This window comes from Ambystoma mexicanum, chromosome 10, assembly GCF_040938575.1.
Source record: "Ambystoma mexicanum isolate Mex_15411 chromosome 10, UKY_AmexF1_1, whole genome shotgun sequence".
Lineage (NCBI taxonomy): Eukaryota > Metazoa > Chordata > Amphibia > Caudata > Ambystomatidae > Ambystoma > Ambystoma mexicanum.
The window spans coordinates 1,441,602,353-1,441,620,185 of record NC_090932.1 but is presented as its reverse complement, the minus strand read 5'-3'; the positions used below and the strand labels follow the sequence as shown (position 1 = coordinate 1,441,620,185).

Here is a 17,833-nt window from a genome sequence, read left to right as displayed (position 1 = left end):
TGACCCTTCTCTTTAGCGGGTTTCACTTCCCTTGGTTTCTCAATGTCTTTTGAAACAGTTCATAGTGGACATCCCTTGGCCCGTTTCACTTCTGTCAACACACTGTTTCTCAGGACTTTAGACTTTGCCCCTCTCGTCAGCATCCCTCGGTCGGGCACACTCCTATCAACTTTACATTCACTTGCTTTCACACTATTTGTAGATCAAAGTCTTTCGATTGTACATGGATTTTACCAGACCGCCTGTATGAGCACATTGACCTCTTTTCGGCGTCTCTCCTATGGCCTTCAGAAAGCCATAGTTTGGCTCTGATGGGGATCGACCAGAGTCTCTTGGGTCAGCACCTATGTGGTGCCGAGTTCCCTTTGCAGCTGGTCTCCCATCTACACCTTTTACAGTTCATTTACAGTCATTAAACTTCGTTCAAACTTGCCACTTTGCGATTCTCACTCAACACTGCCTGGTTCTCATCAGTTCTCCCCTCGACTCACTGGCTGTGCTGAACCGCTTGGCTTTCGGCTTTACTGGAGTCAGGGCCGGTACCACGGTCGCTGGAGCTTTCATCGCTCCTGCTTACCGGCATAGGCTTGCACCGTGTACCGTTGACATCTGCTGCAAGACACTTGTGCTATTGTTTGCAGTCTTAGCCTGTCCTCCACGAAGGTTCCGCAGCCCTGGGATGGAAAGGCCAAGGTCACTTTTCTCCTCGCCATCCACTCCATCCCTGCCGCTTTTATCCTTCTCTTGAACTGCTGCGCCGATTTAGCCGTCTCGCCATGCTGTCTGCCGTGCTCTGCTTTCTCGCCTTGTCCGTACTGTGCTCTTTTGCTCCACCTTTTATCCCTGTGGGGAAGTGAAAGGGCCGTCAGGTGTGTGTGATTCTGATCAATTGCCTGACTTTGCCTGCCCCTTGTATTGGGACATGTCAGGTAAACAGCCCTGATGTTAGTTCATTCTCTTGTGTGAAAGTGTTCGTGTTGGAAAAGGGGAGGGGCAGTGGTTTGGAATGTCGTACATGAGAAAATGGGGAAAAGTGGTCAAGGGAAGGGGAATACCGTGCCTCACCAGTCGGTATCCCACTCCCCGAGGACCCCCCCATGCAGGTGCTCCTCTCTCACTGGTCTACCCCCAGGAACTGGATCCAATAGCGATCGTCGTGTCCTGACCACCTGGATGACAGATCGCCAGGGATTAGCCAGAGAGACACCTTCAGGTGTCTCACAGTCGTTAACAAGTTTCTTCCCTTTGTAGAGGTCAACGATGATCTGAAGATTGGCTTCAGGAGCTTTTTGCAGGATCCAGAATGGAGTTGCCTCCAGCAACCCAATGGCAAGGATCTACAACATTCAAACTGGCAGGGTCTGAGCAATCCTGGACAGCCTCTGGCCACTGCATCTTCCCAGCAACAGACACACACTGGCACGAATTTGGACTGGATTCAGACAGACCCAGCCCCCAAATCCTGCCACACACACCGACTGCCACTTTGCCCACGTAGCTGGAGCTTTCCCCAGGAAAGAGTTTACCATATATAAAAAGATCCAGCCAGTCCAGGGCATGAAGAAGGTCAGACTACAAGATGGGCAAAGGACAACTGCCAATCCCGGGAGGATAGCTCAGCAGCAACGTGCTCGCCTTGGAAACAAGACAACACGAGCCAACACAGGTTCAATCCCGGGTCCGTGCTTAGAAACCTCTGGGTATTAAGTGCTTTATAAATACACAACTAAGACATATTCCTGTAACAGCGCCTTGATGCCCCCGGGCTGTACGAGCGCCTTAAAAATGCAAATAATAAATAAATCCTGTGGCACAGCCATTTTAGAGTATACGTTACTCTAAATGGCAAGAGGTGGCACAAATCAAAGGGGTTGCTATAACCAGGAAAACACTGCAAATGTAGTGACTGCCACCAGCCCACCATGGACAGATCATGCAAGTAAACACAAAGTCACCAAAAACAAAGTTAAAGGAACACAAATTGTCTCTACCGCACTTCACATAAGGTGATGGGTGCAGGAAAAAAGGGAACTTTACTATGAAGAATAGAGTTCTCCTGCACTGATAGCGATAGGGACGGATTAGTGGCCCCAAACAAGGTGCGCTTAGCACGGTAAGTGGAGCAAAAATGCCTTACTTACCTTCAAAAGTCAAGAAAGGTTCAACCAAATTGCAAAAAGTAGGGTGTTCCATTCAGGTCTATGGAGGGAAAGCAGCAAAAAGAAAAAAATGTCCTAACACTATCTTAATTATAAAAGAGTTTGGGAGCAGGAACTCAAGAGGAAGGTGGGAGAAAAAGAAATCTCCTTGTTCTTGAAAGAAAAAGGATATGCATCACAAGTGGTCAGCAGCTCAGCAAAAACACATCCATTCCCAGCAAGTAGAGAAAGAGAAGGGCAGTGGAATGTGGGTGGAGAACATATGCAAGTGTCTTCATGCTTCCCTTTGTTCATAAGACTATGTTTAGCAAAGGGTGCTTCCATCCCAGAATGCATAATGCAGAAAGGGAATTCTTGATTTAAGAGAACATCACAGAAACCAAGTCAAGCCAGTACCAGCCGATACCCTAGAGAACTCCAAGCATTGAACGGATACTTTTTTTTAGTTGTTGCAAACTTGAGTTGCTCCCATCCAGATGACAGACCCTTCATTCTCCCCCACTGAAGTATTTGGAAGACAAAACACAATTACAATAATACGGTGGATCTCGCCTTCATGGGATCATTGTGTTTTTATTTAAAGGGATGTTTTGCAACACCCTAAACCGGACTTTCCTCTTGTAGCAATCAATTTCCAAGGCAGATTTTGATATCGAAAATAGTCCATTCAAAAGCAGGGTATAGCACAAATATACAAAGTTTACCTAAGGTATAGTTCTTTGAATAAGATATGCTACCTGTAACTATATTATATTGCAGGGTTTGAAATTGCTGGGAGCTATTTAGCTCCTGCTTTGACCCAAGGAGAGCCTGGTTAGCTTTACACCAACAGTTACCATGAGTTATTTTTGGCTCACCAGGCCAACTAGTGCCTTAGCTCAGGCAATCAGGTAGCTGGAAATGCAGGAGAGAACACACTGTGTGCCGCCCGCATTTTCCAGCCACAAGGCCCTTCCCCTGCGGGGCACCATCTTGATTGTGGGGAGGCAACAGGAAGAACTTGCCTGTAACCTCCCCACCCTCCACCATTCTGGTACATCCCGCACCCTTCTCCCACTCCCTCCACCCTTCCCCACTTACCTGCTGGACTGGTGCTTTGTGCTCCGGTCCTGGCACCCGCTGTGGAAATAGAAAAGGGACTACATACCGTTTCTCTTTACTATGACAGGGGCCATCTTGTTTTTTCTTGTTTTCATGGGAGATTGGGCTCACGCAATACACATGGAGTCTGGTTCTACCATGAAGACAAAAAAGAAAAAAAAAGAAAATATTCACACGCCAGACGGAGCTCCGGGTTGCAAAAGGCAATCACCTCCTTGTTGGGGGGTTTACATGTTAAATGTATTTATATCGCGCACTGTCACCAATGGAGTTGGTCCCCAGGCGCTCAGGCGGATCTGTAAAACAAGAATCTGGGCGGGTTAGTCGGGTGAAGAGGGAGTAGGTGAGTGAGAGAAGTGGTGTGCTGTTGGCGGCTCCAGTTCGGTTTCCACGGTACGCTGAGCTTTGGTGCGAGTATCCGACTGGGGCGAGACCTTGTGTGCTGTTGGTGCTGTTTATGTTTTTGTTTGTTGATGTTGCATTGTGGTGAAGTGCATGCAGTCTGCTGGGCGAAAGGTGGTTGTGTGGATTTTTGGGTGAATTAGGTATGCAGAGATTTGAAGTTGAATTAGTAGCATGTATGTCCTCGTTCTAGCAGGTCTTGTTTTGTTTAACTAGCATTCCTATGGGTAAACTTAGTTTCTGCTTTCCTTTCTGGACCATCTAACTGTTGTGGGTGATGGTGCTGCGCGTTCCCGGCTGTATTCCGGTGAACTTTGTACGGTGGTGTTGGATGTGTCTAGTCCCCCCCCCCTCTGGTGATGGGGCTGTGGAATGGCTGCCCCCCCCTTGCTATCTATTGTGACGTAGGTCTGTTGGAATTAGGTGTAATTCGTGGTCAGAGTGCTATTGATGAATCGTCCTTGTCCTTCCGTCTTGGTCTGCCTGTGTGTTCAGTCTTTAGTGTCATCCTATCATAGCTATCTCTCAGTCTGTAGTTTGGTATGTCGTAGAATGTCTTCCTTAGATTCTGTTTGTAGTAGATTGCTTGGTCGGATCCGGGATTGGTATCTTCTTTCATAATTTTTCGCTATGTCTGTGCCCCTGTGCGCGGTCTTCTAGTTACGCAGTGAAGAGCCAGGATTTGAGCAGTTTCCTTAATAGTAGGTGGTTTCTTGTATTACGTATGTTCTTTGATAAGTCGTTCCAGGTTTTCGGTGCCTGGTGAGAGAAAGCAGATGTTGTTGCTTGATCTGAGCGTTCTTGTTGATGTAAGCGTATTTTGTCTCTCAGGAACTCTGCGCCTTGGTTGTGGATTGCTCGGTGTGTGATGCACATTGATTTGAATTTGATTTGTTGTTTTATTGGTAGCCAATGTAGTGTTTTTAGAGCAGGTGTGATGTGCTCTCTTCGGGGTAGTTTGAGAAGCAATCTGGCTGCTGCATTTTGTATGCGTTGTACTTTTTTTTAGAAGTCAATCAGGCATGCCCAGGTATAGGCTATTGGCGTAATCTAATCTGGACATGATGAGAGCTATGATGGTGTTTTGTTGGCGAATTACTGGAACGGTAGGATCCTTTTTGCTGCTTGCAGGAGAAAGAAGCATTTCTTGAGTAGAGTGTTTACTTGTGGCTCTAGGGTGAGTTTGTTGTCCATCGGGATCCTCAGTTTTTTTTTTTTACAATCGACGATGGGGTTGGGTTTGTACTGAGTTCCCTTGGCCAAGGGATGTAGTGGTTGTCTCCTCCATTTTTTGTGATGATCATTGTTTCTGTTTTGCCTGGGTTGATTGTGAGGTTGTTTGAGTTCAGCGAGTTGAATACCTCATGAAGGCAGTTCTCTGGTGTTGTGTTTTCTTCTAGAGTGACTTGTATTTTGAAGACTATTTGTGTGTCATCGACGTGGTTGTAGCAAGTGACGCCATGTCTTTTGATGATTTTAATTAGTAGAGATAGGTAGATGTTGAATAATACCGGGGATAAGGATGATCCTTGTGGTACTCTGCATGTGGAGACTCTTGGGTTGGATTTGTAAGGTTTTATCCATATGGTTTCTGTTCTGTTTGTTAAGAAGGATTTGATCCACAGTAGGTCGGTGTCTGTTATTCCCAGTCCTTCTAATCTTGTGATGAGGATGTCGTGGTTAACTGTGTCAAATGCCGCAGAGAGGTCTAGGAGTATCAAGGAAGAACTGTTGTCCGAGTCTGCGTTTGTTTTTAGGTCGTCCCATATTGAGAGGAGAGCAGATTCCATTCCTCTCATTGGTCTGAAACCGACTTGCGTCTGGTCTAGTAGGTAGTGCTCTTCTATGAATTCTTGGGTTGTTTTGTATATGTACGTTTCAAGCAGTTTGTCTGTGTACGGGATGTTGGATATGGGTCTGTAGTTGGAGAGGTCCTCTACGTCTCCTCCTGTTTCTTTGAGTAGTGGCCTGATGTACGCTGATTTGAAGGATTGTGCAACTTTCATTGTTGAGATTGAAAGGCCAAGTGAACAAAATGTTTATAATTAGAAAAAAGAAGCACATACCACATATGGTAGACAAATGGTGCAGGTTTCGTGCACATCAATTCAAACTACATTCTTACTTGGAAAGAAATTGATACTCCTGTGACTGAACTGGCAGAAATATAAACCACTTTAAACTGGATATCACTTGATAGTTTTACATTCCCAGAGCTGTCGGTGTGGGAGGGATGAATGACAAAATGGGCATTCAAGCAAGTAGACCTTTCATTTCTTTCCTTCCGTCTTTATAAATAAATACTGATAGAAAACAGATTGATTTCTGTCTGTCTTTAGGTGTAGAAATCTGTAAAAACTGAAAAAGGGAGCCTTAATTATATTAATAGGCAAAATGCTAAAGTGTACATCTCATGTGGAAGTTAGATTTGCAGAATACTGTGTACTCGCTCCTGGCTCCTCAGCTGTAGCTACTGCCTACTGGGTGATGTCTGACTCAGGAGCTGGTTTAAGCTCCTGCTCATCGAACCTTAATTTTGAACCCTGCACATAGGACAAGGCCACAGGCCAAGCTCTTTGTGCTGGCCTGGCACTTTTTGGTAGCCAATGCAACTCAAGATGGTGAGGCTAATAATAGCTTATAGTGTATAATAGACTAAGCATGCAGGATTCTGCTTAGAGCAAGCTGACTAATGAGAGTCAGCGTGTGCTTTGTTTACATCACCCCTCAAGCATATGTCAGGAACAATGTAAGGAGAGGAGTTATGTAGAGATGCGGAGCACTGTGGTGTCAAAGATTTATACAAACAAAGACCTGCGATGTCAAGCAAGCACAATATATTATGCCATTCTCACGCTGAAGTCAGCTGTATACACATCAGCTTTTTTCTTTTTTTGAGCTGTGAATTAAAAAAGGAAATACAAGTCTTTCCAGATAATATCAGGTTTAAAAAAGACGATCTGATCAATATGTTAAGAATTTCCCATCAAGAAACTCAGTTAAACAAATACTCCAGATGTTTAGTGCCACAGAAAATGTAAAAACAAATCAGAATGCAACATTAGAAAAAAAACATGACAACAGCTGATTTTCTTTGACTAAGAATTTTAAATGAATCTAATAATGGCTGTAATTTCTCAATCCAGAAGACTTTTTAGAACTGTCAACGCTAATTGGTGCAAGGCATTCCACTGAGAAGCAAAAACAATTCCTACACTGTTGGTGTCGAAGGAGGCCATTAACTAAATAAGACACTTACATGAGTTTATAAGAATAGTGGATGTCTGTTGAAATACGAGGGAATGTGGTTCCCAAGAAATTAGTCCTTCCAGTGTAGATGAAATGGAAGGAGAAACTTACAAATGGGAGAAGACATCTCCATGCTAGCCCCAGGTTGCAGTCAAGTAAAGTTAATTAATGCCGTGGAAAGGAAAATGTTGTGGGCCATGTTGGGTTGGAGGAGGGAGTGGAGTGAATGCCGGCGAAAGGGCCAATTTACATGTTTCTTTATATTTGTACAACTCAACTGAGACAGTAGGCATGCTAAAAATACTTCAATAAAAACATGCTATTAAAAGAAAAAATCAGAATACCTGAGAGTTGGCAAACAACTTACTCTTTACGAAATCCAGTCTGGCCCTCCTTGCAAGACACAATAACAAAGGCAGCCCCAGGAAAATTAACATCCATACTGACTTTGGATTCAGAAATTGGGAACTCTTCAGATGGAAATTGCTCAGGAGCATGCTAATCAAAAAAAGGAAACACAGGAGTTATGTACTTACAGTAATTTGACGCAATATATTTTGTGAAGCATTTTTTCTTCAAAAATGAATATCAATAGAATAGAAAAAAAGAACTTGTGGAAATAATGTCAGTATTGTCCTTACCATTGCCAACATATGTGTCGCCTTGTCGCAGGACTAGAAACAAATCCTACAAAGTAAAAAAGCATTGGTCCACCGCATAGCAAGCCAACACTGTATGCACTGTGACTGGACAGCTTTTAAGCCCTAAACAAACATCACTGGCAAAACATAGAATGCCATTTGGGAAAAAGACTAGAGTTTATGGGTGAGAGCAAAAACTGGCTAGGAAAGAAATCATCAGATGATCAAAGGTGACAACCCTTCCTGGAAGAACCTACAATGATAACTGCTTAAACCCGTCTCTCTGAAAGACATTTTTCCTCCAATTAAAAAACCTGCTGTTTAGTAGGAAATGACTAATTTTAGGGTCTATGCTGCATTAGGAAGCTAAATTGACGTGATCTCGCCTACCTGCTGACACACTCAAGATTTGACATCTCCCCACACAAACACTATTATTTTCCTTAACACCCAGGGGATATAGGCTGTCATTGCATCATTTATTTTGTAAGCAGCAAATTAGTCCCTATGTGATTTCTATGGCCTGGCCTGAGACACAGGAATGGCAGACGACCACTCTTAAGAGGCCTAAGGTACTTGCCTATGTATGGACGACACTTATGTGATGTGAGGAACAAATGACATATTCCGATCAAGATCTGTCATCATTTATTAATTCGGATATTGAAATCAGAAACCAGGTATTTCCCTTGATTATTTTTCTGAAAACTTGCAAATCAATATTTAGCCCCCCCAACATGATTGCCAGTTTAGACGTTTGGGCATGTTTCTTATGCATCTAGGAACAGGGAAACAAAATTTAAAATCCTTCAGACAAAACCTAAAAACCTGTTATCAGTGTGATGGTGGAACTGCACACAAAGAATAACCATGGCATGCATGTTATGCAATTGTAGTCCATCAATGATATTATGGCTTCACAACGCAAAAGAGTTTTGTTTCATAGTTCCCCATAACATTTCCAGCCCTCTGTAAACACTTCTTTTTGGGGAAGGGCTCCTGTTAATAGGCAGGGGTAACAAATATAGGAAAATTATGAGTACTGTCCTTTTTTCTGTTAGGATGTCTATGCTTATGCAATGGAAAGTTAGGAGCGGAATCTACATAACTGTGTTGTGAAACGCCCGATCACAATTATGTACTGCTGAAATATCTTAAAATGGGGCTTTAATATCGATCAAATAGAAAAAATTAGGTTTAATCAGAAAAAAGTGATTGTAACCCAGAACCTCGCAATCTCAGGGTGGGGGGACAATTGAATAAACCTGTGGAGCTCCCATTGACAACATTCATTGAGGAAGGAAGGCGAAGCATTGGTGAAAACACACTGGTAAGGGGCTCCTGTCCTTTTTACCTGCGCCAAGGCAGCGTACCTGAAAACAGCATAATATTCTCTTGGAACACTTGCCGCCATGATTTGTTTTCTGAAGAGGGTTCACATAACATCTTATGCAAATCAGACATCATATTACTACAAGAGACATGGCTGTTGGGAGATGCTGCTGTTGATGGCTTTCCATGTTTTAACAATTCTGCAAGAAGGGGTGATGAGGGTTGCCCATTTGGTGGTTTATTTGTGCTAATTGATGATAGGGAAATAATAGTACCAGTCAGTAAGCCCAACATCCAAATGGTTGAGGCAGAATTGAGCAAGGACTGTCATATTATCTTAGTGAATGTATATGACCCCCTGGAGGAGATTCTACAGAAGCTTTGCAAGTGACTATGAGACTATAACAACATTTAGATCTAGGCTCATAGAGGTAGACTTGTTGGGGGGGGATTTGAATTCCCTTTGTATCGATTGTATATTGTCCGAGAAGGGGGGTGCTACCTTTGCAGACGGTGACCAACAAGCAAGTCAAAGTCATGCCTACTGCTGCTTTGTGGGTATAGACTATTTATTTGGGAGCGAGACAATCTGCCCCAAGAGCAAAACGATGTCTGTGAATTTCTGCGAGTACAGTGGCCATGCTATACTATACATCACTGTGGGCCTGAAAGTCATTGACCCTTAGGAAAATGATAGGGTGGGTGACCTACAAGTGAACCATGTGGGCTGGTGTGAGAAACCTGAAGGTGGCTCCCTAGCCTATTCCCCGGAGATCCGTCATCCAGGTGGCCAGGACACAGCCATCGCTATTGGATCCAGTTCCTGGGGGTGGACCAGTGAGGGAGTTTCACCTGGATGGGGGGGTCCTTAGGGAGTGGGACACAGACGGGTGAGACACGGTATCCCCCTTCTTTCAACACCTTTTCCCGATCCTACCGCGTAGGATATTCCAAAACACGCCCCCCCCACCCTTTTCCGACACCAACACTATGCACAACATGAAAGACAACAGACTAACACCAGAGCCGTTTACGCGACATGTCCCAATACAATGGTTGGGCAAAGTCAGGCAATTCACCAGAATCACACACACCTGATGGCCCTTTCCCTTCCCCACAGGGATAAAAGGTGGAGCATGAGAGGACAGGACGAGCAAGGTGCACCGCTAACTTAGCACGGCATTTATCGTGTGAATGTCCACTTTCCCACCAACTGTAGGGTGTATCATGTTCAATTCTCAATGGTGCTGACCAATGGCAGTGTATTAAAGTTCTCGCCATTGGAATAAGCTTGTCGGAAGCGGCCTCTTACGTTCTACGTTGACGATCTTTCGAGTGTCACTTGTACCGAAAGCAGTAAGGTTCTCTCCTCTTACTATGCACTAGCTCCAGCGTGGCCCGGGGTGGCGTTTGAAAAGCACCCGTTGTCATGACCTACAGAACGCGCCCCTTTTTGACTTCATGGTCCTTGTCTCAACAGGGCTTACACTCCCTGGTACTCCCAACATGGCCGGCCGGCCAGCGTGAAACACCTTCCTCGCTCTACGCGTTGGACGTAGCTGTTCTATTAATAGACCACACCGCCCACGGCTCTGCGCGTCTCAATGCTATTGCGAAGTAGCAACCAGACGTGTGCTCCATAGCTCGCGGTATTGTTTCCCTGATTCTGTCCCTACTAACTCCACACCTAGTCCCTCTCCTTTCCTTCGTACTTCCTGGACTCTTGTGCTGTGTGCTGTGTAGTGCACTTCTTAATTTCTCGGATTCCTGGATCATTGCATTCCGGAACTTTGAACGCATGCTGGAGTCGGAAGAGACTCGTGCAGTCTTATTCAAGACCCGATCCGTCTGCAAGAAGGCATCGACCAAGAAATCCAGCGGACTCAGGTGAGAAGGGGGAACTCCTTGACAGTTTGAGACACCACCCGACCGAACTCGATATGGACATGGAAGTGGCCGTTGAGGACCTGATGCGTGGCATGCAAGAACTATCAACCGAGGTACAGAATCTCAAGGCGGAAAACGCCGCTCTCAAACAATTGGTTCTATCCCGTGATTCTGCCACAAAAAAAGGGTGTTGCTGGGCGGCATAGTTGACAAATACGATGGGTCGGCAAAAACCCTTCGTGGATTCCTGGATTCATGTTTGGTCCACTTTACTTTTAAGCCCTACTACTTTTCGAGAAGGCATCGACAAAGAAATCCAGCAAAGATCGGACTCAGGTGAGAAGGGGGGAACTCCTTGACACCCGTGAAACGGATTGCGGTAGAGCTGAGCTGGGGGCAGACAGCAATGTCTGCAGAGCCGTGGGGCGCCATTGCCCTCCATTGCCTGCAGAGTTGGGGACATTACCTCTGGAGGGGGATTGCGAGTAACCTACGGCAGCAGGTCCAGCACTGGTATTTGGGCAGCCTGCTGGCAGGCTTTAAACGCATGCTTCAAAACGTACTGTAAGCACTGTGAATTCTGTGAACTCTTGTTTGATTTACAAAGAAGGTGGAAAGCCTCTTGTTTTTATCCTGTTATGTGCATTATTTGCAATTGCGACTGATTTTGTTGACAAAAGCTTTTTGGTTAACTTCTCCTTTATGGATGGACAGATGTGTGACTCAGTGGTTGAGTGACATATAGATGTCCAAAACCCAGATGAAGACTGTGTTCTGAGTCGGAGGCGGCTGCGTAGTGGGTGTGCGGCTTGACAAACAGACATGTGTTGCTGTTAGGCCATTACCTTTAGTTCCTTTCTTGCCTGCCACAGCGCAGAGACCAGCATCCTGGGATTGGTGCAGCGGCTGAAAAAGAATGCTCTTCCTCTGTACTGGGCTGTCCTGGACTGTTAGAGACCCTGCGCTAATCACTGTGCGGGCACTGGGGATTCAAGAAAGGTCTACTACTTATCAATGTATTGGGGGCGGTACACCAAAATTTAGAACTGGAGCCCCGCTTCACCACTATCTGTACCTTATCTGTACTTTACCTGTCTGTCCTCTCTAGACCACAGGCCTTCACCTACCTTGTAGGCCTTTGTCTGCCTGCCGTTAGTCCCCTGCCATCGCCGAGACCTGCCTATGTAGTGAGTGCATGCTGCGGGAGCAAGAGCAGGCTCAGGTGGGTACCGGAAGTGGGGTTCTGTGTGCCTGCGGCGTCATCCTTCTCCCCGGTGAGAGAGCTGCTGAGTCTATCTTTGCCTGCGGTGCCCTGAAACTGGTGGCAGTGTAAGGACAATTTAATAATAAGGAGTTTGGATTTGCATAAACTTGGCTATTAAGTGATACCTACGCAGCAGTACGAAACGGGGGGTAAAATGCCAGAGGAGCCCTCTGCCCTCGGGGACAGGACACCAAGGGGATAGAAAGAAAATGAAGACGATGGGGTCGAGCTCTGAGCAGACTGATGAGGTTGATGAGTTCATATCTAGCACCTAAACCAACATAGATAATGGAGGCTCTCTGCTTAAACTTTGCCTACATTTAAGGTGCAATTCGCTGGGCCCTATATCATCCGATTACGGTAATGTTATTGGGGCAAATCTGCTGAGTAATCAGAAAATGGAAACTACATCATCAAACCTGGAACTATCAGAAGTAGAAATAGACAGACTGCCATGAGACATCGCAATCAGATTCTCTACCTGTTGGTTCTGTAAATAATGCTGACCCGTTATCATTGATTACTGCCATTCTATCCAAAATGGACGCCCTATTTGTATTATGTACTGCAATGACCGCTGAACAGCTTGACTTGAAGACTATAACAGCAAACGTAGGTTGATATTATCCTGGAGAACTATGCTCAGACCACTCAAATTAATGACAATGTGGATAAAACAAAGGTGATTGAAGCACAGATATTAGTACCCCTTGATGAAGGAGGTGACCCAAGTACTCCTTGATGAAGGAGGTGACCCACAGGAGATAAACTGCAGACACCGACAGCTGCATAATGGGGCTCTATGTATAGAACATTGCACAGAGGTTGTGTGGTGAATGTATAAGAGTTGTTAAACATTGCGGCAAGAAATGAAGATGATGTGTATGATGCACCATGTGCTGAGTCCTCCTTGATGAGGAGCCCACCTTTTGTGTTGACCAAGCAGAGAAACGAAGGGGTAAAACCCAGTAAAATAATAAGCAGGGTAAAAGCAAAACTGGGAAGTCGCGTGTCCCACTGCAAGCAAATGGTGTAGGCCATCTTCCTCATCTGCCTCTACCAACAGTCATTAAGAGGCCGGCTGATGGATCGATGCGAAAAGTTACACTGCAAGGTCCTCTAGATAATTGGCTGGCCTCAGTTGGTTGTTTGCTTGAAACAATAGCTCCCCTAAATTCCGATCTTTATTTGAGAAAAACTACTAACCCTTATGCCTCGCTCCAACAGGAGGTGTCGGTCTACAAATCACCCTGTCTGGAAGACCTACGTTATACTACACATCCCCAAGCCCCAAATATACTTCTGGAGCACTCCCCCCCAAAATAACGCCCCAGCTACAGAGTCAGTAGAGAGTTGGCCAACTAGGAAATATGGGGATAAACATCAGTATGGGGTGGAGGATAATTTGGTGATCTCAAATTTGGGATTGTTGGTAAAGTTTGAATAACTATACCCTACGGGTAGCAGTTCATTTCTTAACTGTACTACTTTGCTAACCGTTTGGAAAAGAATTCCTTGGTTAGCTACAATTACTAAAAAAGACCTATTATGTCTGGAACTAACTAAATGGGATAGTTTGTCAAACTGGGCACTAATTAAGTTTGCCACACCTGCGGTGGTCTCTCTTATGTTCATGAACAAGAACACTACTAAACATGCGGTATAAGTTAACAGTCTGCTATGAGCAACCATCAGCGTCCACCAAAACAAATGATGCCCCGAATAACGGGGGTGGGACTAGGTTGCGCAATCCTGTGCTAACCTCGATGGTCAGGCATTCTGACTTTATCTCTCCCCCACAGTACCCCATCTTTGGGGTTGAGAGTGGAAGACTACCAGTACCTATGGAGCGGCTGTTAATATAAATTTATAACATTGCAAGTTGGGATACTGGAGGTTTCAACCACCTAATGGATAGTAGGGGTTCACTGACCCAACTATTGAATTATAATGTTTTTATTCTTCAGGAAACATGGTTGGACTCTGCCTTATACCTAGATGGCTATAATATCCACCAAAGGTTGGCTATTAAAGGTCCACGGGGACTCCCCTGTGGTGGCTTGATTATCGGGATAAGACAAAACATTGTCACAAATGAGATTTTACTACCAACGCCATGTGATAATGTCTTGGCAGTGGACCTAAGGTTGGACGATCTAATAGAAAACTATAATATGTTGGTTATTAATATTTACTGTCCTACGGATTCCACATGCCTGTATAGTATACACGACTATATTGATGAGTACTCGCGGGTTGGGCAGGGCTGGTGGAAAAACAGATAATTGTGTTGGGGGGTGAACTAAATGCAAGATGTTTTCATGTAAGAAGTAAGAATTGGTTTTGGCTAATGCAATTTAAATTTAAAAATTTTAAAAAATGCAAGGTGTTTTGATAAAAGAAAGTTGTGCACTTTTCCAAGATGTCCAAGACAAATGTTCTGTAGGTACAGAAAAGTACAAATGGCTGGATTTCCACATAAAGTTGGATCTAACCTTATTGAATGGCAGAACAAAGGGAGACTGTCCATGGACATTTTACCTGGGGTTTGTGTAATAAGCAAGCAACACTTGACTAGTATTTTGGAAATAACACGTGTTTGGAGCAAGTCATGGAATTTAAGGTAATACAAAACTATTTCAGTGATCATGCACTGCTTGCTTTGTCCCTGGTTGGACACTCTGTAGCCGAACTATATTGTGGCACGAGTGGGGTTCAAATTAATAGAGCAGTAAATCGCATTTGCTGGTCTGCTATCAAAACTTTGAGACTAATTCCCTGCTCGCTCAGGTCATCTCTCGCGATAAGCTCTTACTAAGCTATATTAATGTAAATGAAATTGAAGGACTATTAAAAGGTCTTGCAAGTGAAAGGGGCCTGGTGAAATCCCAATATGTGAACTCAGAAAAACATGTGAATAGATTTGATATCACGATAAGGGATGGTAAGCGAGCAATGAGACAGAGATTAAGAATACTAAATAGGGCAGGAATTTCAGCCAATGAGTTGGCCCTCAAGATTAGAAAAACTAAGGCTGAGTTATAGGGGTTGGTTGAAGCAGTGGAGACTCTCAATCAAAAATTGCCAATGGCAAAATATGATTGGTGCCCTTAGAATTAAGGATACGAGGAAGGTTTGGCGGACCCTAGCCTCGGCCAAGGGGATGAGACATAAGAACATTATAAACCCTATTAAAGAGGAAGTGTGGTTAACTGACCTAAGAGTTAGAGACTTTACTTCGTCAAAGTCCACCGAGGTGGAAAGATGCTCTGGTGGATGGCCCTTGATTGTGTCTGTTAAAGATATAAAGGTAACCATCTCTATATTTAATAATTCTAGGGCGCCTGGAACTAATGGGCTTTTGAGTGCGGTACTAAAACACAATCCTACAGGGTGGGCTCAAATTCTCAAAATTCTATTTGATAAATTGTGTCATTCAATGGTGATACCTTTTATCAGGGCAACAATCTATTATAATCCCAATTCATCAATAAGGGCATAGGTTATTACTAGAAAATTATAGATTGCTTTTCCTCTTAGATACCACCAGGAAAATGTTTGGTACTTTCATTCTGAGGGTCTTACAAAAATGGTTAGATGAGAACCACATTCTTCAATTCACACAGACCGGGTTTTGTCCAGGGAGTGCCACAAACTACAACATCAGAACGCTAGACAGATTAATTTATATTGGCTTTGTGGACTTCCGGCCCTCTTTCGATTATGTCAACTGAGACCAATTATGGTCTAAAATGGAAAGGATGGGATGTCCAAAATGGCTGATCTGTATTCTTAAAGGTCTCCATACAACTACTGGTAGCCAAATCAGGCCGAACGACCCCAGCACTTTGTCTGCGAGAGTAATTATAAACAGGGTGGTTAAACAGGTCTGCAGATTGGCCCCCTTATTATTTAATCTAATCTTAGCAGATCTTCCTAAATGTTTCTCTGCAGAAACAGGATGCTATCCTAAAATGGGAGGAGTGGCGTACCGTGCATGTTATATGCGGATGACCTGGCGATACTTAATCATACGTTTAGTGGTGTAAAGGCTATGTCTAAGAAACTTGTTGTATATACTGAACTGAATGAGCTTATGATAAATATGGACAAAACTAAAATAATGATGGTAGCCTCTAGAAAGGTCGGCCGCCCCACTCTTGAGACAAGTTTGTGTGTGCTGGGTTATGTGGAAAAGTACACTTATTTAGGTTTGGATGTGAGCGCCTCTAGGAACGCTATCCAGATAAAAGAGGCAAAAACCAGGAAAGCGCAATTGACTTTTGATTGAAAGTTTTGCAAATGCTATGGCCGGATATTCTTTGGAGGGTATAATCGCTCTATATAAGCAAAGTTTCTGCCCTTCGATTTTATACGGTATGGATGCAATTGCCATGTATTGATGGATATTTCTTCTCTGTGAACGATAGTGAGCTAAAGACTCTGGGTAAGTCTCTTGCAACCAGGACTAATGTCTGGCATAGGGACTCCCAGGACCTCCCTTGTTCATTTGCAATTGCTATGTATAAATTAGATTGGCCTGATAGGTTAGAGGGCTATTTCTGGAAAAGATTTTTTAAAATGACATCATCTACCCCGATAATATTTACGATTGGAACTAGGTCTGGAGCCATTAAAAGGCCAATTAATAAGGAGGAGAGGGGAGCTGTTCATAAAAGCCCAAACTAATCCCATTGCCAGCTGTTGGCTGTGGCCAGTAGGGAAAGTCTGCTTAATCTTTAAAGGGGCAATTTTAAAAATACTGATACAGGTCCGTCGTATTTGTAATGAACAAGGGAAACTAGAGACTTCCAGACACCTTGTTACTGAGTGCATTGTGCTAATGAATACCTATAAGAGTATATATGAGAAATACATTTGTGATACCTGAACACCGAGTGTGAGAGTCTTCAGATTGATTTATACTGGTTATGGTGCACTATTTTGAGACTCCTACCAGGAGAGAACTAGGCTCATTTAATATTCAGATGTTATATTTATGAACTGATTGGGTTTTATGAATTATAATAGCATAGGCTTTAATAATGTTTATAATGGATGCTGTGTATGTTTGAAAATGTGTTTTTAATGACATTTAAATGAAAAAGCTGATTGAATACATAATATGCAAAGTTTTTTTAATTGTGTTACCTTTTAAGACTGTGAAATAATGATTGTTTACAGATGTATAATGTATTTTGTAAAGATTTTTATAGCCCTATACACATTTTCAAGGTATAAAATAAGAGGTGTCGCATAGCAATTTGCTATGCAATTCTGGCAGTTTGCTAATGAAATGGACACTTGTGTAGCAAAGATAGCTATTTAAGTTGCCCTCTTCAATGAAAGCACACCTCGCCCTGCACTTCCTCTCTTGCCCTCTGTGCTCTCTTCCTCCTCTTTTCTCTGTTCACTTCAAGTCTTAATGGAGAGAAAGTGCAGCAGTAATTATCTCCTCCACTCTTAAGTGCCAAGGCATGTGTGGGAGTGCTAGGCAAGAATTTATTTTTCTGTTTCATATCAGTGCAAACCAGAAATAATTGGGATGCTACTTTTAGAAGCTTTTTATATGCTGTCTGGCAAAGACCAGTATGTGTCAACTTTATATTGTTTTTAAAAAGACAGTCATGCAGTTCCATTCCTAAAATGTAGGTTATTACATAATGCTTGATTGCATCATTTCCATGCTTTACAGTAAAAGTTAGGTTAGTGTATCTAAATTGCATTGTGTTGGGGAAGATGCATCATATTGACGAGAGAACACTTTTGAAAATGTACATGATCACATGATCAAATGC

The 17,833-nt window shown here is 43.6% G+C and overlaps 1 protein-coding gene across 8 annotated transcripts in view; it reads right to left on the bottom strand.

Annotated features, from left to right (window-relative positions):
- HECTD4 (HECT domain E3 ubiquitin protein ligase 4) overlaps positions 1-17,833 on the bottom strand; it is a 4,298,785-nt gene that overhangs the window by 1,065,831 nt on the left and 3,215,121 nt on the right. For all 8 annotated transcript variants that reach the window (XM_069619495.1, XM_069619492.1, XM_069619493.1 and 5 more), the window contains exon 58: positions 7,279-7,409. In XM_069619495.1, coding sequence (XP_069475596.1) covers positions 7,279-7,409 — 131 coding nt within the window. The remainder of the gene's footprint in view (positions 1-7,278; positions 7,410-17,833) is intronic.